This window comes from Epinephelus moara, chromosome 17, assembly GCF_006386435.1.
Source record: "Epinephelus moara isolate mb chromosome 17, YSFRI_EMoa_1.0, whole genome shotgun sequence".
NCBI classification, from domain to species: domain Eukaryota; kingdom Metazoa; phylum Chordata; class Actinopteri; order Perciformes; family Serranidae; genus Epinephelus; species Epinephelus moara.
This window is the reverse complement of record NC_065522.1, coordinates 12,984,927-13,008,829: the sequence shown is the minus strand read 5'-3', so window position 1 is coordinate 13,008,829 and position 23,903 is coordinate 12,984,927. Positions and strand designations below refer to the sequence as shown.

The window sequence follows — 23,903 nt, the reverse complement described above, 5'->3', positions numbered from 1 at the left end:
CGCATTCTACGGTGAACATAAGCACACAGACACAAGAGCAACCATTATACTTACATCTTTAAACTTCTCGACAAACTTGCCAAACTTCTCAATCATCTCAGCCACAAAGATAATGTCCATCTTGTCCGAGAAGTTGGCAGCGTCTATTGTGTAGACCAACAGACGTCGGGCCCTGGCCACCACGTTGCTCTCGTTCAGAGGCATCTGGCAGAAAGATACAGAGATACACAATTAGTCAGTATCTGATTGAAATGGTCCAAACAAAGAGGGAGGCACAGACAGGATAAGACGAACTCAAAGGAGTGAATTAATATTGAAACAAAGACGGTTAACGAGGTCACAGAGCAGAAAATCACAGTCTCATTAACCACGACACAGACCTGGTTGATGACGTATAGGAATCTTGTGACATCTTTCTGGAACTGGCAGCGGGAGTAGTCGTCCTCCGCCCAAAGCCCCTTGCGATCACAGAAGCGCCACGCCCGCTGCTCTTCGCCTGAGCTGCCTGAGTAGGTGCCTGCGCTCGATGGCAGTCTGTTGCAGGGGAGGTAGGCTCTGATCCCGGCCAGGGTGCGGGGCCACCTAGAGGGAGTCGAGTAATCACAGTCCTGCTGTTTCCATTCATCATTAAATAATACATGCAACGTCCTTGTTTTCTCCTTGGTTTGTGTCATAATGTGTGTAACATTAATAGCAACACAGAGATGTAATGACTGTGGCCTGAGCCTTGAAGATATTCATATGTTACACCACAAGGGGGAGCCACAGTGCTTGATATGACAGCATGGTGAACATGCTTTACTTTAAGAACTGGTTCCTGGTTACTTTGTGAGAATGCAATTTGGCAAATAACAAGGTCTGATTAACAAAAAAACACATTACATATGAATACAGCGACTGTTCGCTAATGTAATTTAGTTTCTAAAATACCCAATAAGCCATTTAAACCCAAAATAACCAGCTATATGAAGAAACATAAAAGCTTGATAGAGTTGTACTCATATCTTAAGGTGACTAGTATGAGCAAGTACTTCTGTGTCTGCTTATGTGTGTGTGTAGGGCTGGGCAAAATAGACAAATAATATGATATTGTGATATGAGACTACATATTGTCTCAGATTTTGGATATAATAAGTGTTGTATTTTCCTGGTTTTAAAGGCTGCTGTTGAGACTGTTGTCTCTGCTCTATTGTTTGCCTTTACTCACTTCTTTATGACATCCACTTTACTAATAATTATTTCTCAAAAGTCACATTGTGTAAACATTTTGTGAAAGGACCAACTTTACAATATTGTCACCATATAATATTGACATATTTGGTCAAAATTTGATATCTGATATTCTTCATATCATCCATCCAAATGTGAGTGTTCACTCACTTGAACTCTCCCTTGTTGTTGGAGACGCGTTCAGGAGCGCAGTACTCTGCAGAACTCTCCAACACCACAATGTGGACAGTCCTGGTGGTGTTTCCCCTGCTTGTCCTGACCCGGCACTCCCAGTTCCCAGTAAAGCCAGGCTGGATGTTCGAGATGGTCAACGCACTGATGGGAAACATGAAGGAGAAACCAGGGAAATTTCAGATATTTTTGGCCGTCAGCCTAATGGTGACAGAGACAGTACACTCACCACCTTCAGTTAGCATTAACATGAATGTACACTGCCGTACCTCGCAATTAGAGAGCAGTTCTGCACCATGCGCTTCTCAATGAAGATCCCTTGGGCGGCGTCGGGCTTGACCATACGGCCATTCTGGTACCACAGCACCTGCATGTCCTCGGCCACGAAGGAGGCCTGACACTGGAATGGCAGGCTGTCCCCCTGAAAGACGACCTGCCGCTGGGACGGAGTCAGCTGGAAGGAGGGCAGCTCGAGTGGAGCATCTGAGGACACCAGACAGAAGTTAGGAAGAGATTCAGGGTAGTCATTTCTCCCAGAAAAAATATTGTTACTTAGTTCATATTTGTCACAAATCATTTTTAATTCCATTTTCTCTGGACACAATGCCTCTTTGTTTCAATTTTGGCACTTTCTGGACACATGGGAAACTAAAACAGCGCCTTGAATTCTGGGTAATTTGTCATTCATGTCAGGCCGCAGCTCCTGCTACATCTGTGCCATGTATTTCATAATCCCTCACTGTGATGAGTGCCAAACTGATAAGACATGAGCAAGTACAAACAAAGGCAGCACTGGCCTGGGCAGCCCTTTCCTTATCTCCCGTGTCATTGCACAAGCCCCCGTTCCCCAAACACCAGCAGCCTCACTGATACCAAAATAGAAAAATTAAAGAGACAGCGCGCCATTTTGACACTACAATCTCTGTCACAACTCAGCATGACTTATTTCAACCTTTCAAAATGTCTGAGACTGGACAAATGACACATCAGATGGTGTCACTGGAATGGCGAATGATTCAACAACTACTATTTTAGGGTGACATCTTTCTGCTGTGTCAAGTCTGTGTACACATGCATACAAATTTTTGTTTGTGTGTTCCTACCGCAGGTGAGGAGCTCCGGCCTGATGGAGGTAATGAACTGGCCCTGGAGAGACTGGGGGAAGGAGCACTTGGTGTTCTTGACCATGATGTTTCTCTCTTTGATCCAACGCAGCAGCCACAGGAGGTTGCAGTCACACAGCAGGTAAGGCGTCTGAAACTCTCTGTGGATTGACAGAAACACACATTTTATGACTTAGGCTTTTTTATCCATCTCGCATGGGTACTCCTCTTCCCATTTCCATGGCGTCCACGGCTATGGATAACATAAATGCTCCCGGTACTGTTCTGACATGTTGTTGTATTTGCTTTGCAACAACTCCCAATCTGTTTTTTTGCCTTGACTGCCTTATACTCATGTGCTACTTTCAGTTTTGGAACCCTTAAACCCTTAAAATAAAGACCTTTGAAAATGCTGCTGACCCCATTTTAGTTTGAAAACTCCAGGGCTGCATTTTAGTTTGGATGGGTAGAAACGAACACGCGTTTAAACGATGATGCCGCAGACACCCGTGTTTGCTTCCCAATTGGGTCTTATCAGTCATGACGTATCAAACCAAAACATTATAGCTTAGTCTACATACCTTTTGTGATTTTATCCATCTCGTATGGGTACGCCTTTCCCATTTCCATGGCGCCCACAGCTATAGATACCATAAATGCTCCCGATACCATTCGGACATATCGTCATATTAGCTTTGCAACAACTCCCAATCTGTTTTTTGACTTGACTGCCTTATACTCATTTGCTACTTTCAGTTCCACCTCCTCGGTCCAAGCATAGAATCTCTAGTTTTACTTGTTGCCATCTTAGTGGTATTTTCTGTAACTAAGCAACCAGCCGCAGAGCACACAATTTGCTTCCTGTTTAAGTCAGCACGCACATGCCCAATGTACGTGAATAGTCAGGTGACATGCATTTTCAGGGGTGTTGGTGTTGGAAGGATATTCATTCTGAAACAGTGCTAAATCACATGCATGCTGTGATTTTTTTAATTTAAAAATGAAAACGTATTAGTGTGGATGTAGCCTTAAACACCATTCGTTAATAACAGTTTTGATTTCAGTAATTGTCATTGTAAATATTCAGACATCACAGTCACACAGGGATGCTTGCATCATACACCATGCTTGTTATCATACTTACAGTGACTTCAGAGACGCCAAGCTGTCAAAAGTCCCCTGAGCCAGAGAAGAAAACATGTTCCCTGAAAGATTTCTGGGGAAAAAAAAAAAGATGGAAAAACAGTAATCATTTATCATATTTTATTACAAAGACATGATTACATAAACACCTGGTTTGGCAAACAATTCATATATTCATAAAAAATGACTTACAGTCTGATCAGACTGGTGAGGCCCTTGAAGATGTCCACATTGAGACAACCGATGCTGTTGTTGGACAAGTCCCTGTAGAACACAGAAACAAGAAATTTCAGGTTTATTTCTTCCGCCTTTCAGAATCAACACAACCTGACAGCTACAATGGTCTAAAAGACCAGCAACTAGGCTGGGACATCAAGATAAGCCGTGAAATTCTGATTGTATTGTTAGAAAAACTGATAAACAGGAAGACATCACTGAGATTAAGTGTAGCAGGGTTTTTGAAAAAAAAAGTTAACAGAGACAGGTTGAGGCAAAGAACCCAAAAATTCAGCTGACAGGTTTACAACGTTCAAGGTGATTTTTAGATAATGTGTCTGTGTGGGCCTCCGGGGGGAACCTACACATCAAAGGCCCAGTAACACTCTGGGAGATGATTAATCACCTATGATTAATGTCACAAATGTCAAAAGTGTGTGTTTCTCCCCTGGATGTGACCTAACATGATGTCTCTGGCAAACATCAGATGGAAGTGTGCGAGACTCCCGACGCCTTTCAGAAGGAATCAAAGGCAAGTCCACAACCGAACACGGAAAAGACTGATCCTGCCTCTATGAATTACACTCAATGTGCAAACGTACAGGAGTGGCTGCAAAGAGGAAATATTCACTGGAGGCTCCAGGCTCCTGGAGGTAAACTCAAGTTCACCATCCTCTGATACAGCACTCCTCCACCGGTGGATTAGGACCCCACCCAAGCACACACCCTACCCAACAAATGGACATGCATTGGTCTTACAATTAAGTTATTTAAAATACTAAAAGTGTTGTTGGACTTTGGACTAGACGTCTTCATGGGTCTACCCAGACCCAAGGCCCATCTCAGGACTTATACGGGTTCAGGTCCATTCCTATTGTTTACCATGCAAATAAATCTGAATGAAATATCCTTTGGTGCTCATGGTTTCCGTAAAATACACTGAACCTCTCACCAATCTAACCATGTGTAGCATCACAACAACAACAACAAAATAAGTGACAACAGAATAACCATGGAACAAATTTCCCAGGTCCATTTGTGTTCAGATTTGTTATTTTGGAACTGTGAAGACCTCTAGTTTTGACCTCTCATGATTAACAAGATAAGAAATAAGGGAAAAACATCTGATCTACTGTTGATAAAAAAAATATTAGTGCAGCTTTAAACATTCCTGAAACCTAAATAGCTTTGGTAAGTTTTCCAATATGGTTATTATCCAACAATCACATTTAAGGCTCTTTAAATTCCCACAGAGATAACATCTTAAGCAACCATTCCCAGTGACTCAAAGACTCACAGACACAGCACCTCCACATTAGCTGTAACACATATTCTTCTCTGAATGATCCAATCGTTGAAAAAGTGCCAAGAAGAGAAACAAGAGCCTGGGAGGAAAGAAAGATTACCTCAACCCACCACCAGCTAAACTGTATCCTGGGGTGCTTGAGGAATGCGGCGCAAAATGATACCTGGAAAATGACTGTCGGGCATATGCTAACATCCGAACATTTATGTAATTATTGGTGTTGGTCCTTAAGGTACCAGCTGGGGAATTTACTGTGTGAGGTTATTAGTTCCACTTGGAGGAGAAGAAAAAGCCGCCTTTTGCAGGCTTGCCAATTTGTGCGAGCATTGTGTGTCAGGGGAAGGATAACACAGGAGAAGTGAACGGGTGGAGGGAGGGGGCTCCCCTAGCTAAAGGCATACTTTCATCTCACTTTATCGCCTGGATTCAAATCTTCAAGTTACAGCTACATCAAGGGACTTTAGACAAGATGGTGAATACTCTTATTACTTTAACACACTTCTACTGTTAGAAACCCTTATAGCTAACATCATTTTGCAAAAGAATCCACACATCAATGACGTCTGGCTATATCCCCATCTGCTTTTACTAGTCGACTAGTTTTCATTTCCAAAGACTAATCTCAAACGCATCTTTCAACCACAGGCATGTGGCACATTAACAGCACGGAGGACCGCTTCAGTGCAGCGCTTAAGTTGTTGTGATTGATACGAGGGGCAGCAGCAAAAATAGCCCGATGTGATTAGGCTCAAGACTGTTCAGCTGTTGGTGGAATGCAGAGTAAAGAGGGCTGAGGCCCGGGGGTTGGAGTGTTGTATATTGTGAGAGACGGGGGCTTTTGAATATATTTGTGTGCGGAAAATGTGTCTGAACTGTATGGAAAGTGAAATAAGGGACACACTTGTCTTTCCCTCTGAGGGTGTGACCAACAGTGCACCCTACATCCGAGCTCCAAGCACGGATAAAGAAATCCAGACGACTGGGACCAGCTGACTACTTGTACATCAGATGTTAGTCCTGTGGTAACGGTGCAGGCGGAGAGTTCTTTATATGCCAGTCATCTCATCTGTAGACCTGGTTTCACCTTGACATGGACTGTCTTTTTCAGTATGGTTTGGCTTTAAATTAACAACGGTATACATGTGCACAGAACTGTGACCTGAGCACTGGTCTTATAGCAGCTCCTCTGGAAATCAGAGGAAAACAAACTCCACTGAACCCCTACTGAAAGGTTGCCAAGTTGTTTAAGACACTGATTTATGCTATATGTTCTACTGTGTTAACTTTAAAATCAATTAAAAAATTCATATTAAACCCTATAGTGGGGACTGAGAGAAGTTGGACTGATGGTTGATGCAAGGGGTTAATTGGAGTCACGCTGTAGAAACCGACACCATCACTTTTGATTTATAGTTCAGTGTTTAATATTTCCCTTTGATGCACCACTGCAACGCCAGATAAATTCGTCATACATGATCGGGCTGTATCATGCTTTAATTATATTTCCCACAGTAACTCTGTTTACACTCTTTCATTGATGTGCAACAGTTTGAAAGTCCAACTTGTTTCATTACTGAATATCAGACGGTTCCACGGAGGTCACATGGTTTCGTTCACTGTGGTAATGTGGGGGGGGGTCGTAGTGAGCATAAAAGTTGCAGTGGAGATGACTTTGCTAGATGTGTGCTACTGAAAAGGAGGAGAAAATGGGGACATTTATCAACTGTCGTCTTCACTCTCGATAATCTCTACTGGCATCAGAAGCAGCCCGCGCTGACCAATAATCGTTCTTGTAACGCCCACGTGGTATCTTCATAGCTACATTTTTGAGGAGGTGCACGTCATCTGTTGCTTAGCCTATGGCGGAACTTCTCAGCCTAGCACATACCCGCACAAGTTATTGCACGTGAGTATATATGAAGCTAAAGTGTTTCTCAACCACTTTCCAAGGCAGCATGAAAGTAGGACTCACTAACTTTGTTTAGAATGACTAAACTACAGCTGCTTCTGAAACACAACTAGCCTTTGAGTGTGTCAAAAAGACGAATGTGTTTGATGTGTAGAACCCACTTTATCCAAACTGGTGCAGCCTTCACTTTAAATGCCCCTGTCACTGCTCTGTGACAAAACACATAAGATGAATGGCCCCTCCAAATGGCACGTCTTGAAATGAGAAGTAATCTAATTAGGCGATACTGAGGAAAATCACAGACTGTCTGGAGTCGAGTCAAAGATAAGGACAAAGAGAAACGTAGAGAAGCATGTGCCAAAGGTGTGTCGAATAAATGTGATATAAGAACGTGGTAAAGATCTATTTTTAGGTATGTCTTGCTGCCAATTAACTCCACTCCCATTTTCCAAAAATGGGAAAAAAAAGTGGGGTGGATGTGTAGCGGAGGATGCCAACCTTTGATGTAGGGCTTCTGTGTTTACATTCCCAGGGTCCGGCACTACCTCATCCTCTCCTTCGCTCATCATCCCATTTCTGTGCTCCCTCCCTTTCACAGTCGAGTGAGTGACAACTACCCTTTGAAATTAACTGAGGCGGGCGGTGGGGCCAATTAAACGTTGTTACCCTCAGGCAAAACCAAACTGTACTCTGGAACAAACATGTCCATTTGAGGTTGCAGATCGCTCTGTAGTGATAAGGGAAGGCTTCACGAATAGCTTGTGTGTGTCGGGGGGGTGAAGATTTTAATATGCAAAAGACATATAGGCACGCATGAATCCGTGAGTGTGGCATGAATATGGAGTGAAGATGAGGGGGGGAAATGAGGCCAGGCTTGAGCCAAGGAGCTGACTGCCTTCCTGTCTCGCTCTTATTGCTCCGCAGCGGCAGCCAAGCTCAAGTTTGTGTTGGCAGCGGCTGGGCACTGTCGGATGATTCCAATTCATGCTGTGCTCCCCCTCACGCACGCACACATACACAAAGAGAAACACACAACTATACGCTTGTGTACACAGATTCTGACCTCCCATACTTACACACCACAAATCCCAGATGGACTGTATTCTCTGCATATCAAAATTATCATCACATGACATTCTTAGACACCACACACACACACATTTATATATCCGCCTCCATTTTTTTCCTCTAGTGTGTGAAAGTATATAAGGCCTCATGCTGTCTGCAGTGGTTCCTGGCGGTGGGCCAGAGAAAACAAGGCAGTCGAAATAGACTGCTGCTTGACCATGCTCCCTTATGGACACTGGATACACTGTGGACCTGCTAGAACACGCACTACACATTGCATAGATCCACACAAAACAACAGCTGCTTTAAATACAATATATGATTGCATCATTGCTGAGAGCAGTGAAGCAGTCTGTGACTAAATGCTATTAAAAATAACACTTGCACATACAGCCTGCACTGCCCAGACACTATATTAGCTGAGCCACAACACAACCATTTTTAAACACCAAAAGAAAATTACTTTAACCACATTTCAATACAACAAATAATCACAAGAGGCGCCTCTTCACTCGCAATATTCATATTCTCACATGGCAAGTAATTAAAGCAGGCACTCCAAACTGCCTTTAAAAAAGCTGGATTTAGATCTTTTGGTTACAATAATATAAAGGACACCTCGGTGAAATCCCAGAGGGGCTACATGTGTGAATGTAGAGTATGCACACACTTGAAGAAACCACATTAAAAAGAGAGTGAGGCTGCAGAAGCTCCACCACTACTCACAGTTTTTTGAGTGCTGGCAATCCGAGGAAAGCGCCTGGTTCAATACGACTGATCATGTTACTCCGCAGGTCCCTGTGGGGGGAAAAAAACAGAATCTTCATGAGCAATTTAAACAGCAACAAAACAGAGCTGCAGTGATTAGTAGATGATTAAACAACAGCAAATGAATCTGCAAGAATTTTGCTAATTTAAGTGATTTTTAAAAGAAAATCTGGCAAAGATTCACTTGCTCCAGCTTCTCAAATGCAAATATTTTCTGGCTGTCTTGGGGCGCATTCACACCTGGATAGTCTGAGGGACTCGGTTCAATTGGGCGGGGAATGCCGATCGGTTCGGTTCGGTTCACTTTCACACTGCACTTTTTAAAGCGGACCAAACCACCTGGACAATGTCACGCAGTTACAACAGCTGCTCGTTAGGGGGCGGCATTGCCCGAAACGACCACTGACCAGGAAGAAAAAAAAGCATGAGGAAGAAGAAAACCCAGCTCATCGATTGGCCAGGACCGAAAACAGAAATCCATCCCTATCAGCCATCACCTTCCACTCTGCTTCTCCCAGTTTGCGCTATTAGCATTGTTTTTTTCTACACAAAATGCACTGCGCTCTACGACACTTCCTCTCTTTGGTTCACTTCCTCTCTTTGGTTTGCTGGATAGTCCATAAGCATTTCCCACTGTAAGCGAACTGCACCAGGGTTCTCTTGCAAGTAAAACCGAGACCCCCAGTTTTCAAGCGGACCAGGATTCGCTCATTTGGTCCGCACCAGAGTTCGAATGAGCGTTCACACCACTCCAAACGAACCTAACCATCCGTGGAAGTGGACCAGGGTTCGTTTAATGCGGACTAAATAGCGCCAGTATGAATGCCTCCTTACCCTTTTGTGACAGTTAACTAGCAATCGTCGTGGTTGGTCTGAAAATGCCACCATCTCTTTTGGGAACTTGTAATGAGCATTTTTCTCACTCTTTACTGACATTTTGTACCTTAAACAATTAATACAAGACACTATTTGGTAGATAAATTGATAATAAAAACAATCATCAGTTGCAACCTTTCGAAAATAGCACATTGTAGGACGCATAGGATGAGTTATTAAATATAAGCAGACAGGAGTTCAGTTTCTGAAGACTGATCCTTAAATATTCTAACTGCATGGAAACCACTTTAACCACTGGACCTTTGAAATTAACATTTCATGCAAGCATCAACATGGCAAGCAATTAAAAGTGGCAAGGACAGACTTTATAAGAACATAATGATACAAATTTCCTGTCGCCCATAATAATACTATGGTTACAATATTACATGCCATAGCATATCTTGCTTCGACGTGCATTTCTTTTTCTATCTAATTGGAACACCCAGACCTCCACCAACCTCACCCACTGATCATTACTACACAACCGCTGTCATCAGTGACCTGACTGTAGCTCTTACACACTCCCTAACACACAGATGCACAAACACACACACTCAGACTTTCCTCCTAAGAGGTTCAAAGGCTTGCGGTCATCAAATTCCTGTGGCGCTCACCTGCGCTGGCACTGCCTAGTCACTCATTACAGTGGAGGTTCAGGAGGCTTTCTAGTCACCACCTGAACCCACACAAAGGGCCTCTGGGTAACTCTGTCTATTTGATGTCGAGGAGCTGTCATCTGAGGGTGGGTAGGTGGCCATAGATAAGTCATAGACAAAAAAAAAAAAACCCTGTTGCTTGTTAAAGCTTTTGATGTGAGCTAGCAGAGCTGGGCTTCTCTGTGCAGGAGTGTTGAGAGAGAAATGAGAAGGCAGGACAGAGAAATCAAAAACATCCTTATAAGACCTTCGTCGCCAGTGAGAGCCAATTTTGGGAGTGTGTGCTGGGTACGCAAACCGCCATGTTGAGTCTACTAATTTGAAGCTAATTTACGTTTATGTAAACTTTGCTTGGAGTCTGCAGTTGAAGGAAAGCAGGACACAAACAACATTGTCCATTCTCTCCGGGTTCAGAATGCGACTGGCTGATGAGTCAAGAGGAAAGCTCTCCTGCTGCAGTTTGAGTCATGGGTCATATGTCCAAACCACAACATCAGGTTTAAACATATAACAGAGAACAATGTTGGTATTCTGACAGGTATGCTCACGTATGTTCATGAGAATTACATTCACTGTACAGTTTTGTGGTTTCAAAGTTCTGATATCAAGAAGGATATCTTATTAGGTTTTAACTAATTCTAAAAGATGGAGTTACTGAATGATATATGCAGGTGGTCTTTATAGTTGAGCTATCAGTCACGCTGGAAAACCTGCTAAATTGTCCGGAGTAACCACTACAACTAATGACAAAAAAGCACACTGCAGCTCTAAGATATTCCATTACTTGTGGATAAAATATGGAGAGTCAGAGTGAAACAGTCCATGCTTAACCATCCATAAGTGCATTTCAGATTCCAAAGACCGCTGACCACACATGACCTGGCACCTTTTAAATCTACTTGCAGAGAAAAACGCCAGGTTTTCTGGTTTGATTATTTCTCGGTGTGCTCCTGAACTGCTCTTGAACTGGCCCCAAACCAAAGGGTGGTTTCGTGGCTGCTGCCATTTCTAGGGGCACACTTACTGTCTTTCAAAAGGTGCTATTCATGATAAAAGTTCTTTTTCAAGATTGTTTTTGGCATCATTTTCCAGTGGAGGGTTATAGATGTGTGTAAGGTTCCTGGCATGATGCTACATTCCCTCTGAGGAGAGAGTACTGATGTGTGTTAAACAAGCCTCCAGTTGCAAAGACTGATGTATGGCTCCTTGTTAATCGATAATAAGAACTACAGAACCCTTCAAAAATATTACTGTACAAACTCACTGCAAAAATCCAGCTTTCAGCAAGGCTATGTAACTTCTCAAAGAAGCATCAACGCAACTTTCTGTCACAAATAAAACACCAATTATAGAAGCAATAAAGCACACCCTGACTTGTTTCAATACATTTAGGGATTTTGCTGCGACAGCCTTACACGATCTGGTATGAGCAGCAGCTTTTGTCTAATATTAGCAAACATGAGCGAGATACGGCTATGTTAATCACATTGCTTAGTCAGCATGCTAATGATATTATGCCTTTCTACTTGTGCTTCTGTTACATCTCAGCATTTACCATCATCCCACCGGTTAGGAAAATTAGAGCTTTGTCAACACTGTCCTCTTTAAAAGGTGCACTTGGTTAAAGGAGCACTGCAATATCCATTTTAAATTAACTTTATGTATAATATCCTTATGCAGTGTCTGCCACTAGTATTGTGCCATTTCTGAGTAGACAACAGTCAGTTCTTCAGACCAACACTGCACACTAGAGCCGTTATCCTTGCTCCCTTTTTCACAATAAGCATTCCTCCACAGCAGCGGATTTAGCAAGGAATTAGCATGTGACGGTCGCCTAGCTTGGCTCCTATTTCTATGAGGAGAGTGATAATGGGGATTCTGTGTGGCTTATTTCCAAGCAGGGGCACCTTTGGCCCCGACAAAACACAGCGGTCTCCACAGTTACTTTGCAATTTCACGCAGAGTGCCGGATAGGCATAATCAATTCTCTGCCCCTCTCTGGCACTCACAGCCAGCTGCTGTCTCAGTCTTCACGACTGCATACAGGCAGTCCAAATGAGGGAGAGTTTCTTTGTGGACTAAAAAAAGGAGGAAGGAGGGGTGGAAGGCAAGATGGAGAGCCTCAGCTCATTCAAGCAGACTCGAAAGTTAGGGGAGAAAAGCCGAGTGTGATTGAAGGTAGGAGGGAGGGTGTAGGGATTTTGCAGAGAGAGAGAGGCTTCAGCATTCAGAGTGTGTTTGGGAATCGCACTGCTGACACCTCTGGCCTTGGCTTGGCCTCATTACAATGACAAAAGCGCGCAAGCCATCTAGTGATCTCGCTTCACTGGCTGAGGGTGGACAGCAGTGGGGTGGGGTCTCTGAGGCACAATGGGAGCTGCTTTTGGAGGTAAACTTGCCTGCCGATTGATGCGACGACAGGCAGAACCGAGTTTACAACCAAATCGACTGGCCATTCACAGACAAAGCACATAAGAGCCTTAAGGGCCTTCTGTGTGGAGACAGATCAAAGCTTTTTTTACACATTCAACACACAGGCTCTTGTTTATCCTCTAGGCCTGAGCACTAAAAACTAACATCTGACCCAATTCAAGAGCAGACAGGGAATTCTCCTAGAAATCTATAAACAATCTAAGCAGATGAATGTCTTGTTAAAAGGGGAGTCAACTTAAGAGAAGTCATATAGGACCGTTTTTCACAACAATTTATGACCACAAGATGAAAAGAGGAAGAAATTCTGCAGGTGCTCTGAACTGAAAATGTGCAAAATCAAACTCTGCAAGTGTGGCTGAGGGGGATATGAGCAGGGTCCAAGTACGAAGGCAGTTGTAGAGTCACAACCTTGATATGTCATAACAATTCTGCACACCAAAATTTAGCAAAAGTGTAAAACAGTCTGGAGTAGTTTGCAAAATTAGAGATTTTTCTTGCAAGTTTGGCTCAGAAAAACCTAAATCTTCTTCCTGAACTGAGGCACCGAGGCTAAAGGTGGCCAGTTTAACGTCATATACCTTCTACATTTCTTGTCTTTTTAACCGGGAAGAATGGCAAGGGAAACATGCCCTTAGAATTCCATATCAATGCAGTCATGTGTTATTGTAGCCTTGGGTAAAAGCACGGCCATTAATGGTCTGGTTATTTTATCTGCATGAAGCCATTCCAGAGTGATAAATCACCCATATGTGCGGACCCAGAGCCATTCTCTGGAAATTTCTGTAGGAAGGAAAAACGGGTGATGACATTCCAATCTCCACAGTCAGCGTCACATGTCATAAAAGACATCTCTCCGTTGTTTAAGAAATCTCAGGGAACATGTAAGAGTATACCAAGATATTCATCATCTAGAGTGAATTTTCCTCCACTGTCACCTCCTTGCCACGTTACTTCCTTCAGAAAGGTTTTCCTCCAAGATAAAGACTTTACCACCTTTGCTAAAACAAGTATGACTGTATCTTGGGGAAGCAATGAGGTTGCCTATGCTACTCCTCAAGAAGAAAGTGGGCCCCATCCCCAGAATAACCAAGCAGCTGTATGTTGAGAGTATGTCACCAGGCAGACAACAACCGACCCTAGGGGCTCTACCTATAATTAGCCTTTTCTAGTACCATCTCAAGTCTTCCACCATGGACTGATAATCTTGAGTGAGGCTAAGTGCTGTGTGGGTGCCGACTCATTTTCTATGACCTGGATGTTCCACTGGCATGAGGCCAGTGTGTGTTTTACAAACGTTCTACTCCACAAGCCCGAGTCTCACTTGTGGAGTGATGGATGGCTCCTGCTAATGCACTGGTAGATATAATGTGAAATGTTGTGATGGTGCTTGACAACAGAAGCCAGGCCATTGGAGAGTCCACTGGCGATATTTCATGGATACGTACAGCTTTAATATCTGCTTTGCGAGATAAAAAACATCATTCTTTAAAGCTAAGATTTCTTAAACCAAGCACAAATTTCAACAGCCAAGGTAAGTTTTACTTTGTAATGCAGTGCTCATGCATATCACTGTCAGAAAAGGCAAAATAATAATAATACTTACAATTTTTCCAAAGAAGACAATCCAAAGAAGGATCCATTTCTTAGTTCTTGAATCTTATTGTTGTTCAGAACTCTGTGAAGACAAAAAATCTGGATAAATGCAAAGCAACAGAAAAGAATATGACATTTTATGCACATCATATTAGGGCTAGGTGATAAAACGATCTCGGAACGGGATTGCAATAAAATGTATGTCGATGACGATGATAAACTATAGTCATTTTTACTCTATGTGGATAGAACTAGATAGATCCAAACAGCGTGTCATGCAGCAGAAGTTAACAAACAGCTGTCAGGCAATCTGAAAATGGACGAAATTGTTGATAAAAAAGGTTACACAAGGGCAATACTTTGGAAGTGGTTTGGCTACTTGAAAGATAACGACACACGGACAAAGAAGATCTGCAAATTACGTCGTCGGTTGGTGCCAACCAGGCCGGGAAACACAACAAACCTTTTCCATCACCTGAAAAGGTGGCATCCCGGTGACTACACTGAGAGCATAAAAATACAGGCCAAAACTGCAGAAGTTCACCAACGAGTGTTACTCGATGGCCTAGCACTTCTGCTGTGGGCTGCACCGAAACAGCGATCAATAGTGTCCATTTTTGCCACCGCAAGCCCGTATGAGAAGCGATCGAAAAGGAGCAGAGACATCACAGACGCAGTGTTGTACTTTCTAGCCAAAGACATGATGCCCATGAGCACCGTGGAGAAAGACGGGTTCAAGAAATTAATTAAAGTGCTAAACTGCGGGTACAAGGTCCCAGGCAGGAAATATTGTTCTCAAACTGTTCTGCCCCAGCTTCACGACGAGTGCCATGAGCTGGAACATAATTTGGTTTCTTCAGGTGTCAGACATTATCAGGATACTTTTCAAACTCACAGCGTTATCAAATTATATATCATGATAAATATCGATATCAATACAGGGAAAATTATTGTGATATATTTTTTGCCATATCGTCCAGCCACTACATGATGTTGATTAATAATATCTGTGTGTAATACATGTGTAGCATATTCCACCAGAGCATATTGTGTTACATATTGCTGGCAGCTAAAGTGTAATATTCCAATTTGAAATAGCCTGCATGGATTTCTGATTTTCACTAATTTTCATTCTGTACATTTTTTAATATGGAAAGCTAGAAAAATGCCGTACAAATAAAATCATTATTATAATCATTATTAAATCCAGCCACAGAACTCAAAACATCAGCAGTGCATTAATTAAATTGTAAAAGTGGATTTAAAATGAATCTCGTGTCTTTTTCAACAACAACTGGAAGAGCGCCATACTGCCACTTGTCTCAACATATCAATATTAACTCTCACTCTTTTTCCAGTCACAGAATGTTCCTCACCGCCAGATCATTAGACAAACAACTTGAACTTCAGCCGGGTATTTGCTTTCATGTTAAATTGGCAGCATCTGAGCACTCTTGAGACAGGTAGCCAAAATGAGATAAAGAGTGATCTTTCTGTGAAGCCCCTTTGACTTCACCAGGTGAACGGGTCGTAATCTGATCTGGAGCAGCAATGACTCACTGGTGATACACTTGCAGATTTTTTCCCGTAGCTGCCACATTAAGTAAGTTAAGTATTCTAACAATAGGACATCTGTGTTTTTGATCAAACACAAGATCAGCTTAAATCTTGCTGGCATGAACTGACACAGTTATACACTGTATGCTTATTCACAACAACACGATAAACAAAACCAAACAAATCTTTAATAAGGGTTTAATCTCTTAAAAAGGAGTATTTTATAGAAGCACCATTGAACAAAAACTCAAAGTCTACATACCAGGAAAAAGATAAGTGTTCTACAGAGGACTTATCAATCATATTTACAGCTAACACTGGATTAAGTGTAATGTGATATGAGGCAACAAATACGTACAATGTAGATAATAATAAAACATAGCCTGAAGTATTCCTTACATCCTCCTTTAATACAAGCAACAAATACACAACCTGTTACAGAAGAAAATCTGTCATCGTTTTCAACTTCATCAACGCAAATATAAAAGCGAGCTTGGAAATCTTCAAGTCCAAGTGTGAATTCTTGATTGCTTCCTCCCTGGGTAATAAACCACATTTTATTATCCAGTTTATTCCCCCTGCACAGCACAAGCTGATACACTGCACACAAAGCTGCAAAGTAAAACTCCACTTTCCGTGCCCAAGTCCCCGCGAGTTCCCGTCTTTCTCTCCAAACTACTCCCAAGGGATCTGGGGAATCAATAGCACCGTTAACTCCCGGCAGAAAACTCGAGCGGGGACTTGTGGTTAGCATATGTTTCTGGCCAGCTGGGAGGGGATGTGGTGGGTGACATACATGCTAGTTGCACCCACAACCCGGGGCCAGATTGGAGTCATTATGGGGTGTTGAGGGGTTGTTTTATTACAGGGTTGGACAGTGGAGACTCATTGGAGATTTGCTGCTTGGCTCCCTGCCGCTCAGAGAGAGTGCACGCACAAACGGTTCCTGTGTTTCACCGACTGAGTTCTGCAGGTTTCTGAATGCTGAAATGGCAGATGTTAAAACACGGTGATGTACAAGGCTGCAAATTCTATCACTGCCTGTGCACACATGATCTGATGATATAGGCAGAGACGCTGGGCCTCCCAAGATTGTGGTCACAAAAGTCTCATTTATACTGAAGAATAGTTAGCATACCAATGAGGAGCATTTACCAAGAGGCCTGTGAGAAATAAGGAATGTGGTACTCAATCCACATAATATGGAGAGTACACGAAGGCACCTTACAAAACAATAGGACTGCAGTAATACCAGTTTGAGGAAGCACATCATTTTTGGCTGACAGTGTTGGCAACTTAGGCAAATCCTTGATTCCGATCAGGAAAAACTACTTCAAGAAGAGCAGAGGAGGAAACTCTCCTCCAGGATGGACAGACAAGCAACAGATGTTGTGTGTACAGAATACCCCAAAAAAGTAAAATTGCAATATGGAAAACAAGATGACAAAATCATAGTGTAATATAATTAGATTGTAAACATATTTGAAGAATACTCTCCAGGAGCATGTTAAGCAACTTCCAGGTGCCGCCAAACAGACAGGAACTGAGCCACATGACCTCGTTTGCACCCTATCTGTCATCTTTAATTTGGGCTTGGCAATCACCCTTTTTTTATCATGAGCCAATTTGCAGAGGTACAAAGAGGGCAGAAAAACTGCTAAATCATGTAACGTGGTGACAGGAAAGTATGGCAACTCTCAAAGACATTTGCCAAACAGGAAAAATCTATTAGGGAAAGATGCACAGTGGTCACAAGTAGACCCTCACCAACACTGACGTTAAGTTATTTGAGGTTGCGTACAGCACAAACAGGCCTTTTATCTTCACGGAAAGTTGTATAATTAGGTTTACAGAATAGATTGTGAATTTTAAACAACATGCCTTCGGAATCACTGGAGTCTGGCTGCATAAATGCACATTTCTAGCCTTGTGACTCCATGGGTCGTCAAAATAAATCTGTGAAAGAGAGGTCTCCTGAGAGTCATGAGCCCTTCCTCTTGCCCTCTTTCCATCCCTCCCTTCTTTGCATGCTTCGACCTCTGTCACTAGCCTTGTCCCTCCCTCTTCCTCATGACAGGAGTTTGACCTTGGTCTGCTGGAAACTGCTTCGGCTGCAAAATTCATCTTTTTTACACTTTCATTGGTGAGAAAGAAATACCACCACTGACTATACAAGCAATAAACATAAAGCAAAGCCTCAAATTTGTATGGGGAGCCATTTAACCACCCACATCTCCACCGCCCTCAGGACGTCTGTAACTAGACCGTCTGCTTCCTTACTGTCTGTCGGCCTGAGGTCTCCAGAGTGAAAAACTGTACATGGAATTTCTTCAGGCTAGGCCTCAAACGACAGACGAGGGGAGTCTCCCTTATCTTGATGCATAGATAAGACCTGCTTGAGCTCAAGCCAGGAACAAGCTGCAGGGGGATCCGACCAAATCTCACATCCTGTCTCCTGATACCGATGCTATAAATCTCAACGACATTTATGGAAAAGTTATGTCTGAAACCAGAATATCTACTCTGAGTCAAAGAGTAATATAAACTGCATTGGCCTAAATTTCATCTTGCCTTCAAAGTGAGTAAATATGACACCGTCGAAGGTAGACCCCCTTTCACTTAAGAAAAATACACCTTCGAAAGCATACGCCTCCGGCGGTAGGCACTTTATCCAGAGGAGGACTAAAAATGGCCAGCCACTACACACACTCCTCACAGGCACATAGCGTTTTAAGGACAGAGCCAACTGGTGCTCTCTCAACACTTTCTTTATGCTCAGGAGGCTTTTAGACAAAGAACTCCCAAGAGCGGAGAGCTGTAACCCTTCAATGGGTTTTCAAATAAGTTTCAGGCTGCAGTTGAGCTCATAAAATCCCTTCTAGAGTGACCTCCTCTGAATATAGCGGATGGAAAAGTGGGCCTCAGCTCAGGTGGAAAAGGGAGCTGGTCCAATAGCCGAGGTGCTCGGACTTGCCAAGGTAATTCTTGCAGTTATCCAGCACTTTCTTTTCCCATTAATGATCCAAAGATTTCTCTGCAGCATTTGGCTTTATTTGAGAATGGGCACCAATGGGTAGAAAAGTCTGCAGTGAGGATTTTTCATTTTTCATACCAAGTCCTTTGAAGGGATTCACTTACGTTGGGGCAGGGTTTTTTTTTTTAAAAAGGGCACTTGTCATACAAGCTGTTATTGCCCCTTCAGTCTTGTAAGTCAAACAGTAGGCCTTGCAATATCCTCTTTCAACATTCAACAGGCCAAGCCATTAGAGCAAGGTATTCACCTCATAGCTCTCTGCTTGAATGGAAAAATGATCCACCATGCAAACACCAGGATAAAAGCAGATGAGCAGTCGAGTTAACACAGATGAGAAGGCATTGCACAGCCTTAGCTCACGTCTACGCACTAAACTGAACTGCTTGTCTGGGATTAAATGAGACTTGGGGCAACCTGGCAAAGTCAAAACTCAACAGGTCTGTGAAATGAAAGGCTGCGAACTGACTAAATGTGCAGCTGTCAGTGCCTCGCCTTTGGGATTCTGCTTTCTTCAGCAAACACTACAGAAGTTCTGTGGAAAAACACAGGAGCATTCCTTTAGACCAGTGGCTTTTCTGGAAAGCAACAAAAACAAATCCTCTCAGGGCACGGATGACAGCAGGCACCTGTGTCCTAGTTAGACAAACACTTCCAAGACTCCCAGCATGGGTAGCTTTTTAATGTTGAGGGGAACAAACATAAGAGATGATTGACATAGGGACTGATCATGCCTTCCAAACTGATGCGTCTGTGAGATTTTTAAATCCAAAGGGAAACTTCTCCGCAAGCCCGAAGGAAGTGAAGTCTCAAGGAAACCAGATGAGAATGTAACCCTAACTGCCAGTTTGCAAGGCTGTGAAACAAGACCGTTAACTGCACTCCAATGTGTCATCAAACTGTGCGCGCTTTTTCCTGCAGCGAGGGAGGAAATCCCTGCTTTCTTCCTGACATTAATCCTGCGCTGCTCCGGAGAGGCCCAAACCAGGTGCGCTTATTTGCACTGTCCAACCCAGGTGCTCCTGTGAAAGGATCCTGATTACACTAAACAAGACCTGTAAAGAAATATGAGCTGCGTGAGCACAGAGAGCTTAAATATAGTCTTTTCCTGTCTGTATGTGGGCTGAAACTAACACAGACACACAGAAACAAACACTGATGCACACACCCATAGAGACGAGTCACACCGCCTTATTTATATTTCCGTGTGAGGCAAAGGTTACATCCAAGCCCTCGTATTTTAGCCGAGGCCTACACTAACATGGGAGGACAGGCCAGCTGTAAACACATTTGTGTCATTTCCTCTCGGATTACTTCGGCATGCGGTATCATTCGGAGAGCACAAATGCGGGGAATGCATCACTCATTTTCCTCTACAGAGAGGCATTCAGAGCAGAGCTGCGCTGACTATCTACATGCTTTATCTCAGGGTAAACTAGTACCAGCAACCATTTAAGTCCAGTAAAAAATGTACAGATAGACATGGTTAAAATAAAGGACGAGGTGAGTACCTGAGGTACTTTTTCTGGCATGGCGTCAAAACAATTATCCCAGTGGTTCAATAAGTTCACGAAAGCTAAAGAGTAGATGAGAGATTTCTCAGAGGTGTTCTTGTGGTTCAAAGCTCTTTTTTATGTTCTCTGAAAAGTCTGATTAAAATTTCTATTCAGTAGAATCCAGACCCCTGAAGAGGAGAACAGGAAAGCTTAGGTACAAAGGAGGGGGGGGGGGGGGGGGGGGGGAGTATGATGAATGGAATGGGTCTCTAATCACACCTAGCTTATACTGCTGTTTCTGGCAGGGCCTTTAATTAACACACACAACAAGGCGTGTCTACACACAAATTGAAAAACATCCATATAACAAGGCACCTATGTTGCTGTAATCACCACATCAGTGAAAAAACATTATGAAACTGGGTAGTTTAAAACATCAGTTATGACATTTGGTGTTATTTTGTATAACGTGTTTAAAATGAGAATTTTGGGCATTTGCTGATAGTAATAAAAGTCAGTCACGCAATTGGAGAACATAACCAGGGAAACCCAAAGGACTAGCTGCAAAGCAAACAAAATCACTTTACAAAAAAGAAACATGAAGATGCTCGTTCCATAAACAAAATCTAGTCTTTTTTTCCAAATTAAACTAAACAGTATTCTTAAAAAGGAACATAGCATTTGTATATCAATCACTCACCTCGTGTTGAATTAAATTTGTGAAGAAAACTTTGTTCTTTTCGCATGTCTCAATGCTGAACGAAGAATCCAAAAACGGCAAACATTCTTGTTGACTTTAGGTAAAGCGGGGCTGGGTTTAACAAGAGCAAAACTATATCAAAACATAGCTCGTCTCATTTAGCCAGTCATATGCTAAGTTCTTGCAAAACACATGTATTTTTGCTAAAATACAAGCATTTAAAACTAAATTGAAAATAAACCGTATCTATATTCTCCTCAAAGCCAAACTCCATTGGCATAAAAACTGATTTTACCTCACTGTACAAGGAGCTGAAAGTCTATCACTGCCTCAATCAGTAGTTTGTTTGTGTTGTGTGACTTTGGTGAATCCGAACTACCCCACTAAGTTTTCTTTACCAATTGAACGCAACACAGGGTGAGAAATTGATACACAAATGGTCATTTGAGGTTTGGAAATATTCCTTTAAAGTGTTCCATAATATAATATTTGGTAAAATAGTCACCAACACCCAAGTCCCAACAGGACCTTGTGAATTTGACAGCAAAAACTTAATGTGCTCACATGAAAAGCTCAACTGGGTGGGACCTGCTTTAGTTTAACAAGGAGAAATAATGGCTGGTAATTTTCAAGCTTGAGAAAGGACTCTCACAGCAGCCGAGACCCCGGCTTCAGTTCACTGGAGTCCAGACCAGCTGTGTCTCGGCCACGGTCAACCCCACCACAAGACAGTGGGGGGGTTCGTAAAAATGGGACCACCATACCTACTGACAGGGTGCGCCGATTTTACAGGTCATAAATTAACGCCCAAAAACTGTGCAGTCAACATAAATTGCAGTTTCATTGCCACTAATGTCTACAGGGAATTGTGAGCGCAGCAACACAGTTTTGTTGTTTTCCTACAATGGACAACAACAAATGTCCAGAAATACAAAAGCAGAGACTGGAAGGAATTCCTGGAAGTTGCTCTGCTTTCTGTCTTTGCTCTGTAATTATATCTTCCTTGTACTTTGGAGGCCATCCTCCCCATTACATTGCTTAAGCTCAATGCTAAATCATGAGGAACCTCCAATCCATCACTGTCAGAACAAGATGACAGACTTGAAGCTCAGTGAAGACAGACAGACTAAGCAAACACAAGGACAAGATGGAAGGCTTACTAAGTGACTCTGGAGCAGACCAGCTAAAAGAGATCAGCGTATTTCAAATTCTATAAATACCAGAGAGGACACTAGAATAATTCCAGACCACAAAGAGGAAGGTAATGGAGAATTTGAAAAAAATTCAAGAACGACTAAAGTTCAAGATCCCTTTTTGCTTGTTTTCACCAGTTTCATAGTGATCACCTCTACTCATCAGCATGGCTCACCATTTGTCAATGCAAGTACAAGCTTGTTTGTTTTTAAATGTAATGCTGTGACATCTTTTACAATCTAGGAAGGTAATGGTTTCAATTAATTATAGTGCTGTATGGTTATTCATTCAAAGAGACAGATACTTGTTTGACCCAGTGAACATTATTTTCATTGTAATACAGCAGAGTGGGCTGATTCTTCAACAGTCTGTCAGTGTGGTGCATTTATGTGTTGGTGGGATAATACTACACCTGGGATTTCAGATTCAGCCCCCGAATAGAAGTAGCATCTCAACGGGTAAGTGTTGACGCAAATTTGGCAGTGCTTTATGATGCACTCCTAATGACTGGGGGAAAATTGTTGTTTAAAGGGATGTTTAGTCTTAACCCTTTTACACTACCAGATTTTTGGCCAATGTTGGGCCGTTTTGCAGGCAAGTTGCGAGCGTTTAGACACACAGAGCCGGATTGGCGAGTTGATCCAAGGTGCCCAACTGGCGGAACCTTTTTGGTTTAAAGAGAACGAGGCACCCTTCCGCCACAGGAGGAGCTGTTGATGACGCTGCAAGTGCGACCCACTGGCAGTGGACTAAAAGGAAACAGCTGATAGCAGGAATGAGCAGCTAGTAGCAAGAGGGAAACGCAAACCTGGAAGATACTGTAAAGATGAGCAACTGGGGAGACAAGGAATTGCGCGGCCTCCTTGCCCTCGCAAACGAAGAGGCCATTAACCGTCAAATGACAGGAACGGTGAAGGACGGGCCAACTTATGAGAGAATCGGCGACCAGCCGCGGCCTTCCTCGGAGTACGTCACTGTTTACGTCACATGCTGAGCTACATGTTTTATTACTTGCTCACGCCCCCCATTGCCCCGAAAAAGGCGCATTCTGTATAACACAAGTAGGTAGGTGGCATTTCACTGCACTCCTCGATTTTGTTTTTATACTGCCAATGCTGAACGAAGACTGATCGGGCTTTCCTGCACAACTGCTACTTAAAAAGGGCTTTAAAGAGAGGCATACTGTCATACTCACAGGTCTCTTAGGCTTTAACACTCAGCTGAGTGGTTCCCAGGTGTTCAGCTCCACCCAAGCTACACCACACTGGCCTAATTTGGATTTTTTGGCTCCAGTAACTGATAAAATGACTGCAAACATAAACCCAAGTTCCAAGCTTCACAACTTCCCTGCAGAAACACAATATCCCAGACATGTTCATGTATTTCTACAATCTACCAAATCAGTGTAGTTGCGTCTGCATTTCCATGCTACGATGGTGTAAATTTGCCA

The 23,903-nt window shown here is 42.8% G+C and overlaps 1 protein-coding gene across 1 annotated transcript in view; it reads right to left on the bottom strand.

Annotated features, from left to right (window-relative positions):
- Nucleotides 1-23,903, bottom strand: part of adgra3 (adhesion G protein-coupled receptor A3) — a 33,263-nt gene that overhangs the window by 6,934 nt on the left and 2,426 nt on the right. Inside the window, exons 2-10 of the mRNA XM_050066733.1 lie at nucleotides 14,486-14,557; nucleotides 8,873-8,944; nucleotides 3,840-3,911; nucleotides 3,649-3,720; nucleotides 2,505-2,665; nucleotides 1,671-1,884; nucleotides 1,381-1,545; nucleotides 381-582; nucleotides 55-204 (exon numbers count right to left, since the gene is read on the bottom strand). Coding sequence (XP_049922690.1) covers nucleotides 55-204; nucleotides 381-582; nucleotides 1,381-1,545; nucleotides 1,671-1,884; nucleotides 2,505-2,665; nucleotides 3,649-3,720; nucleotides 3,840-3,911; nucleotides 8,873-8,944; nucleotides 14,486-14,557 — 1,180 coding nt within the window. The remainder of the gene's footprint in view (nucleotides 1-54; nucleotides 205-380; nucleotides 583-1,380; nucleotides 1,546-1,670; nucleotides 1,885-2,504; nucleotides 2,666-3,648; nucleotides 3,721-3,839; nucleotides 3,912-8,872; nucleotides 8,945-14,485; nucleotides 14,558-23,903) is intronic.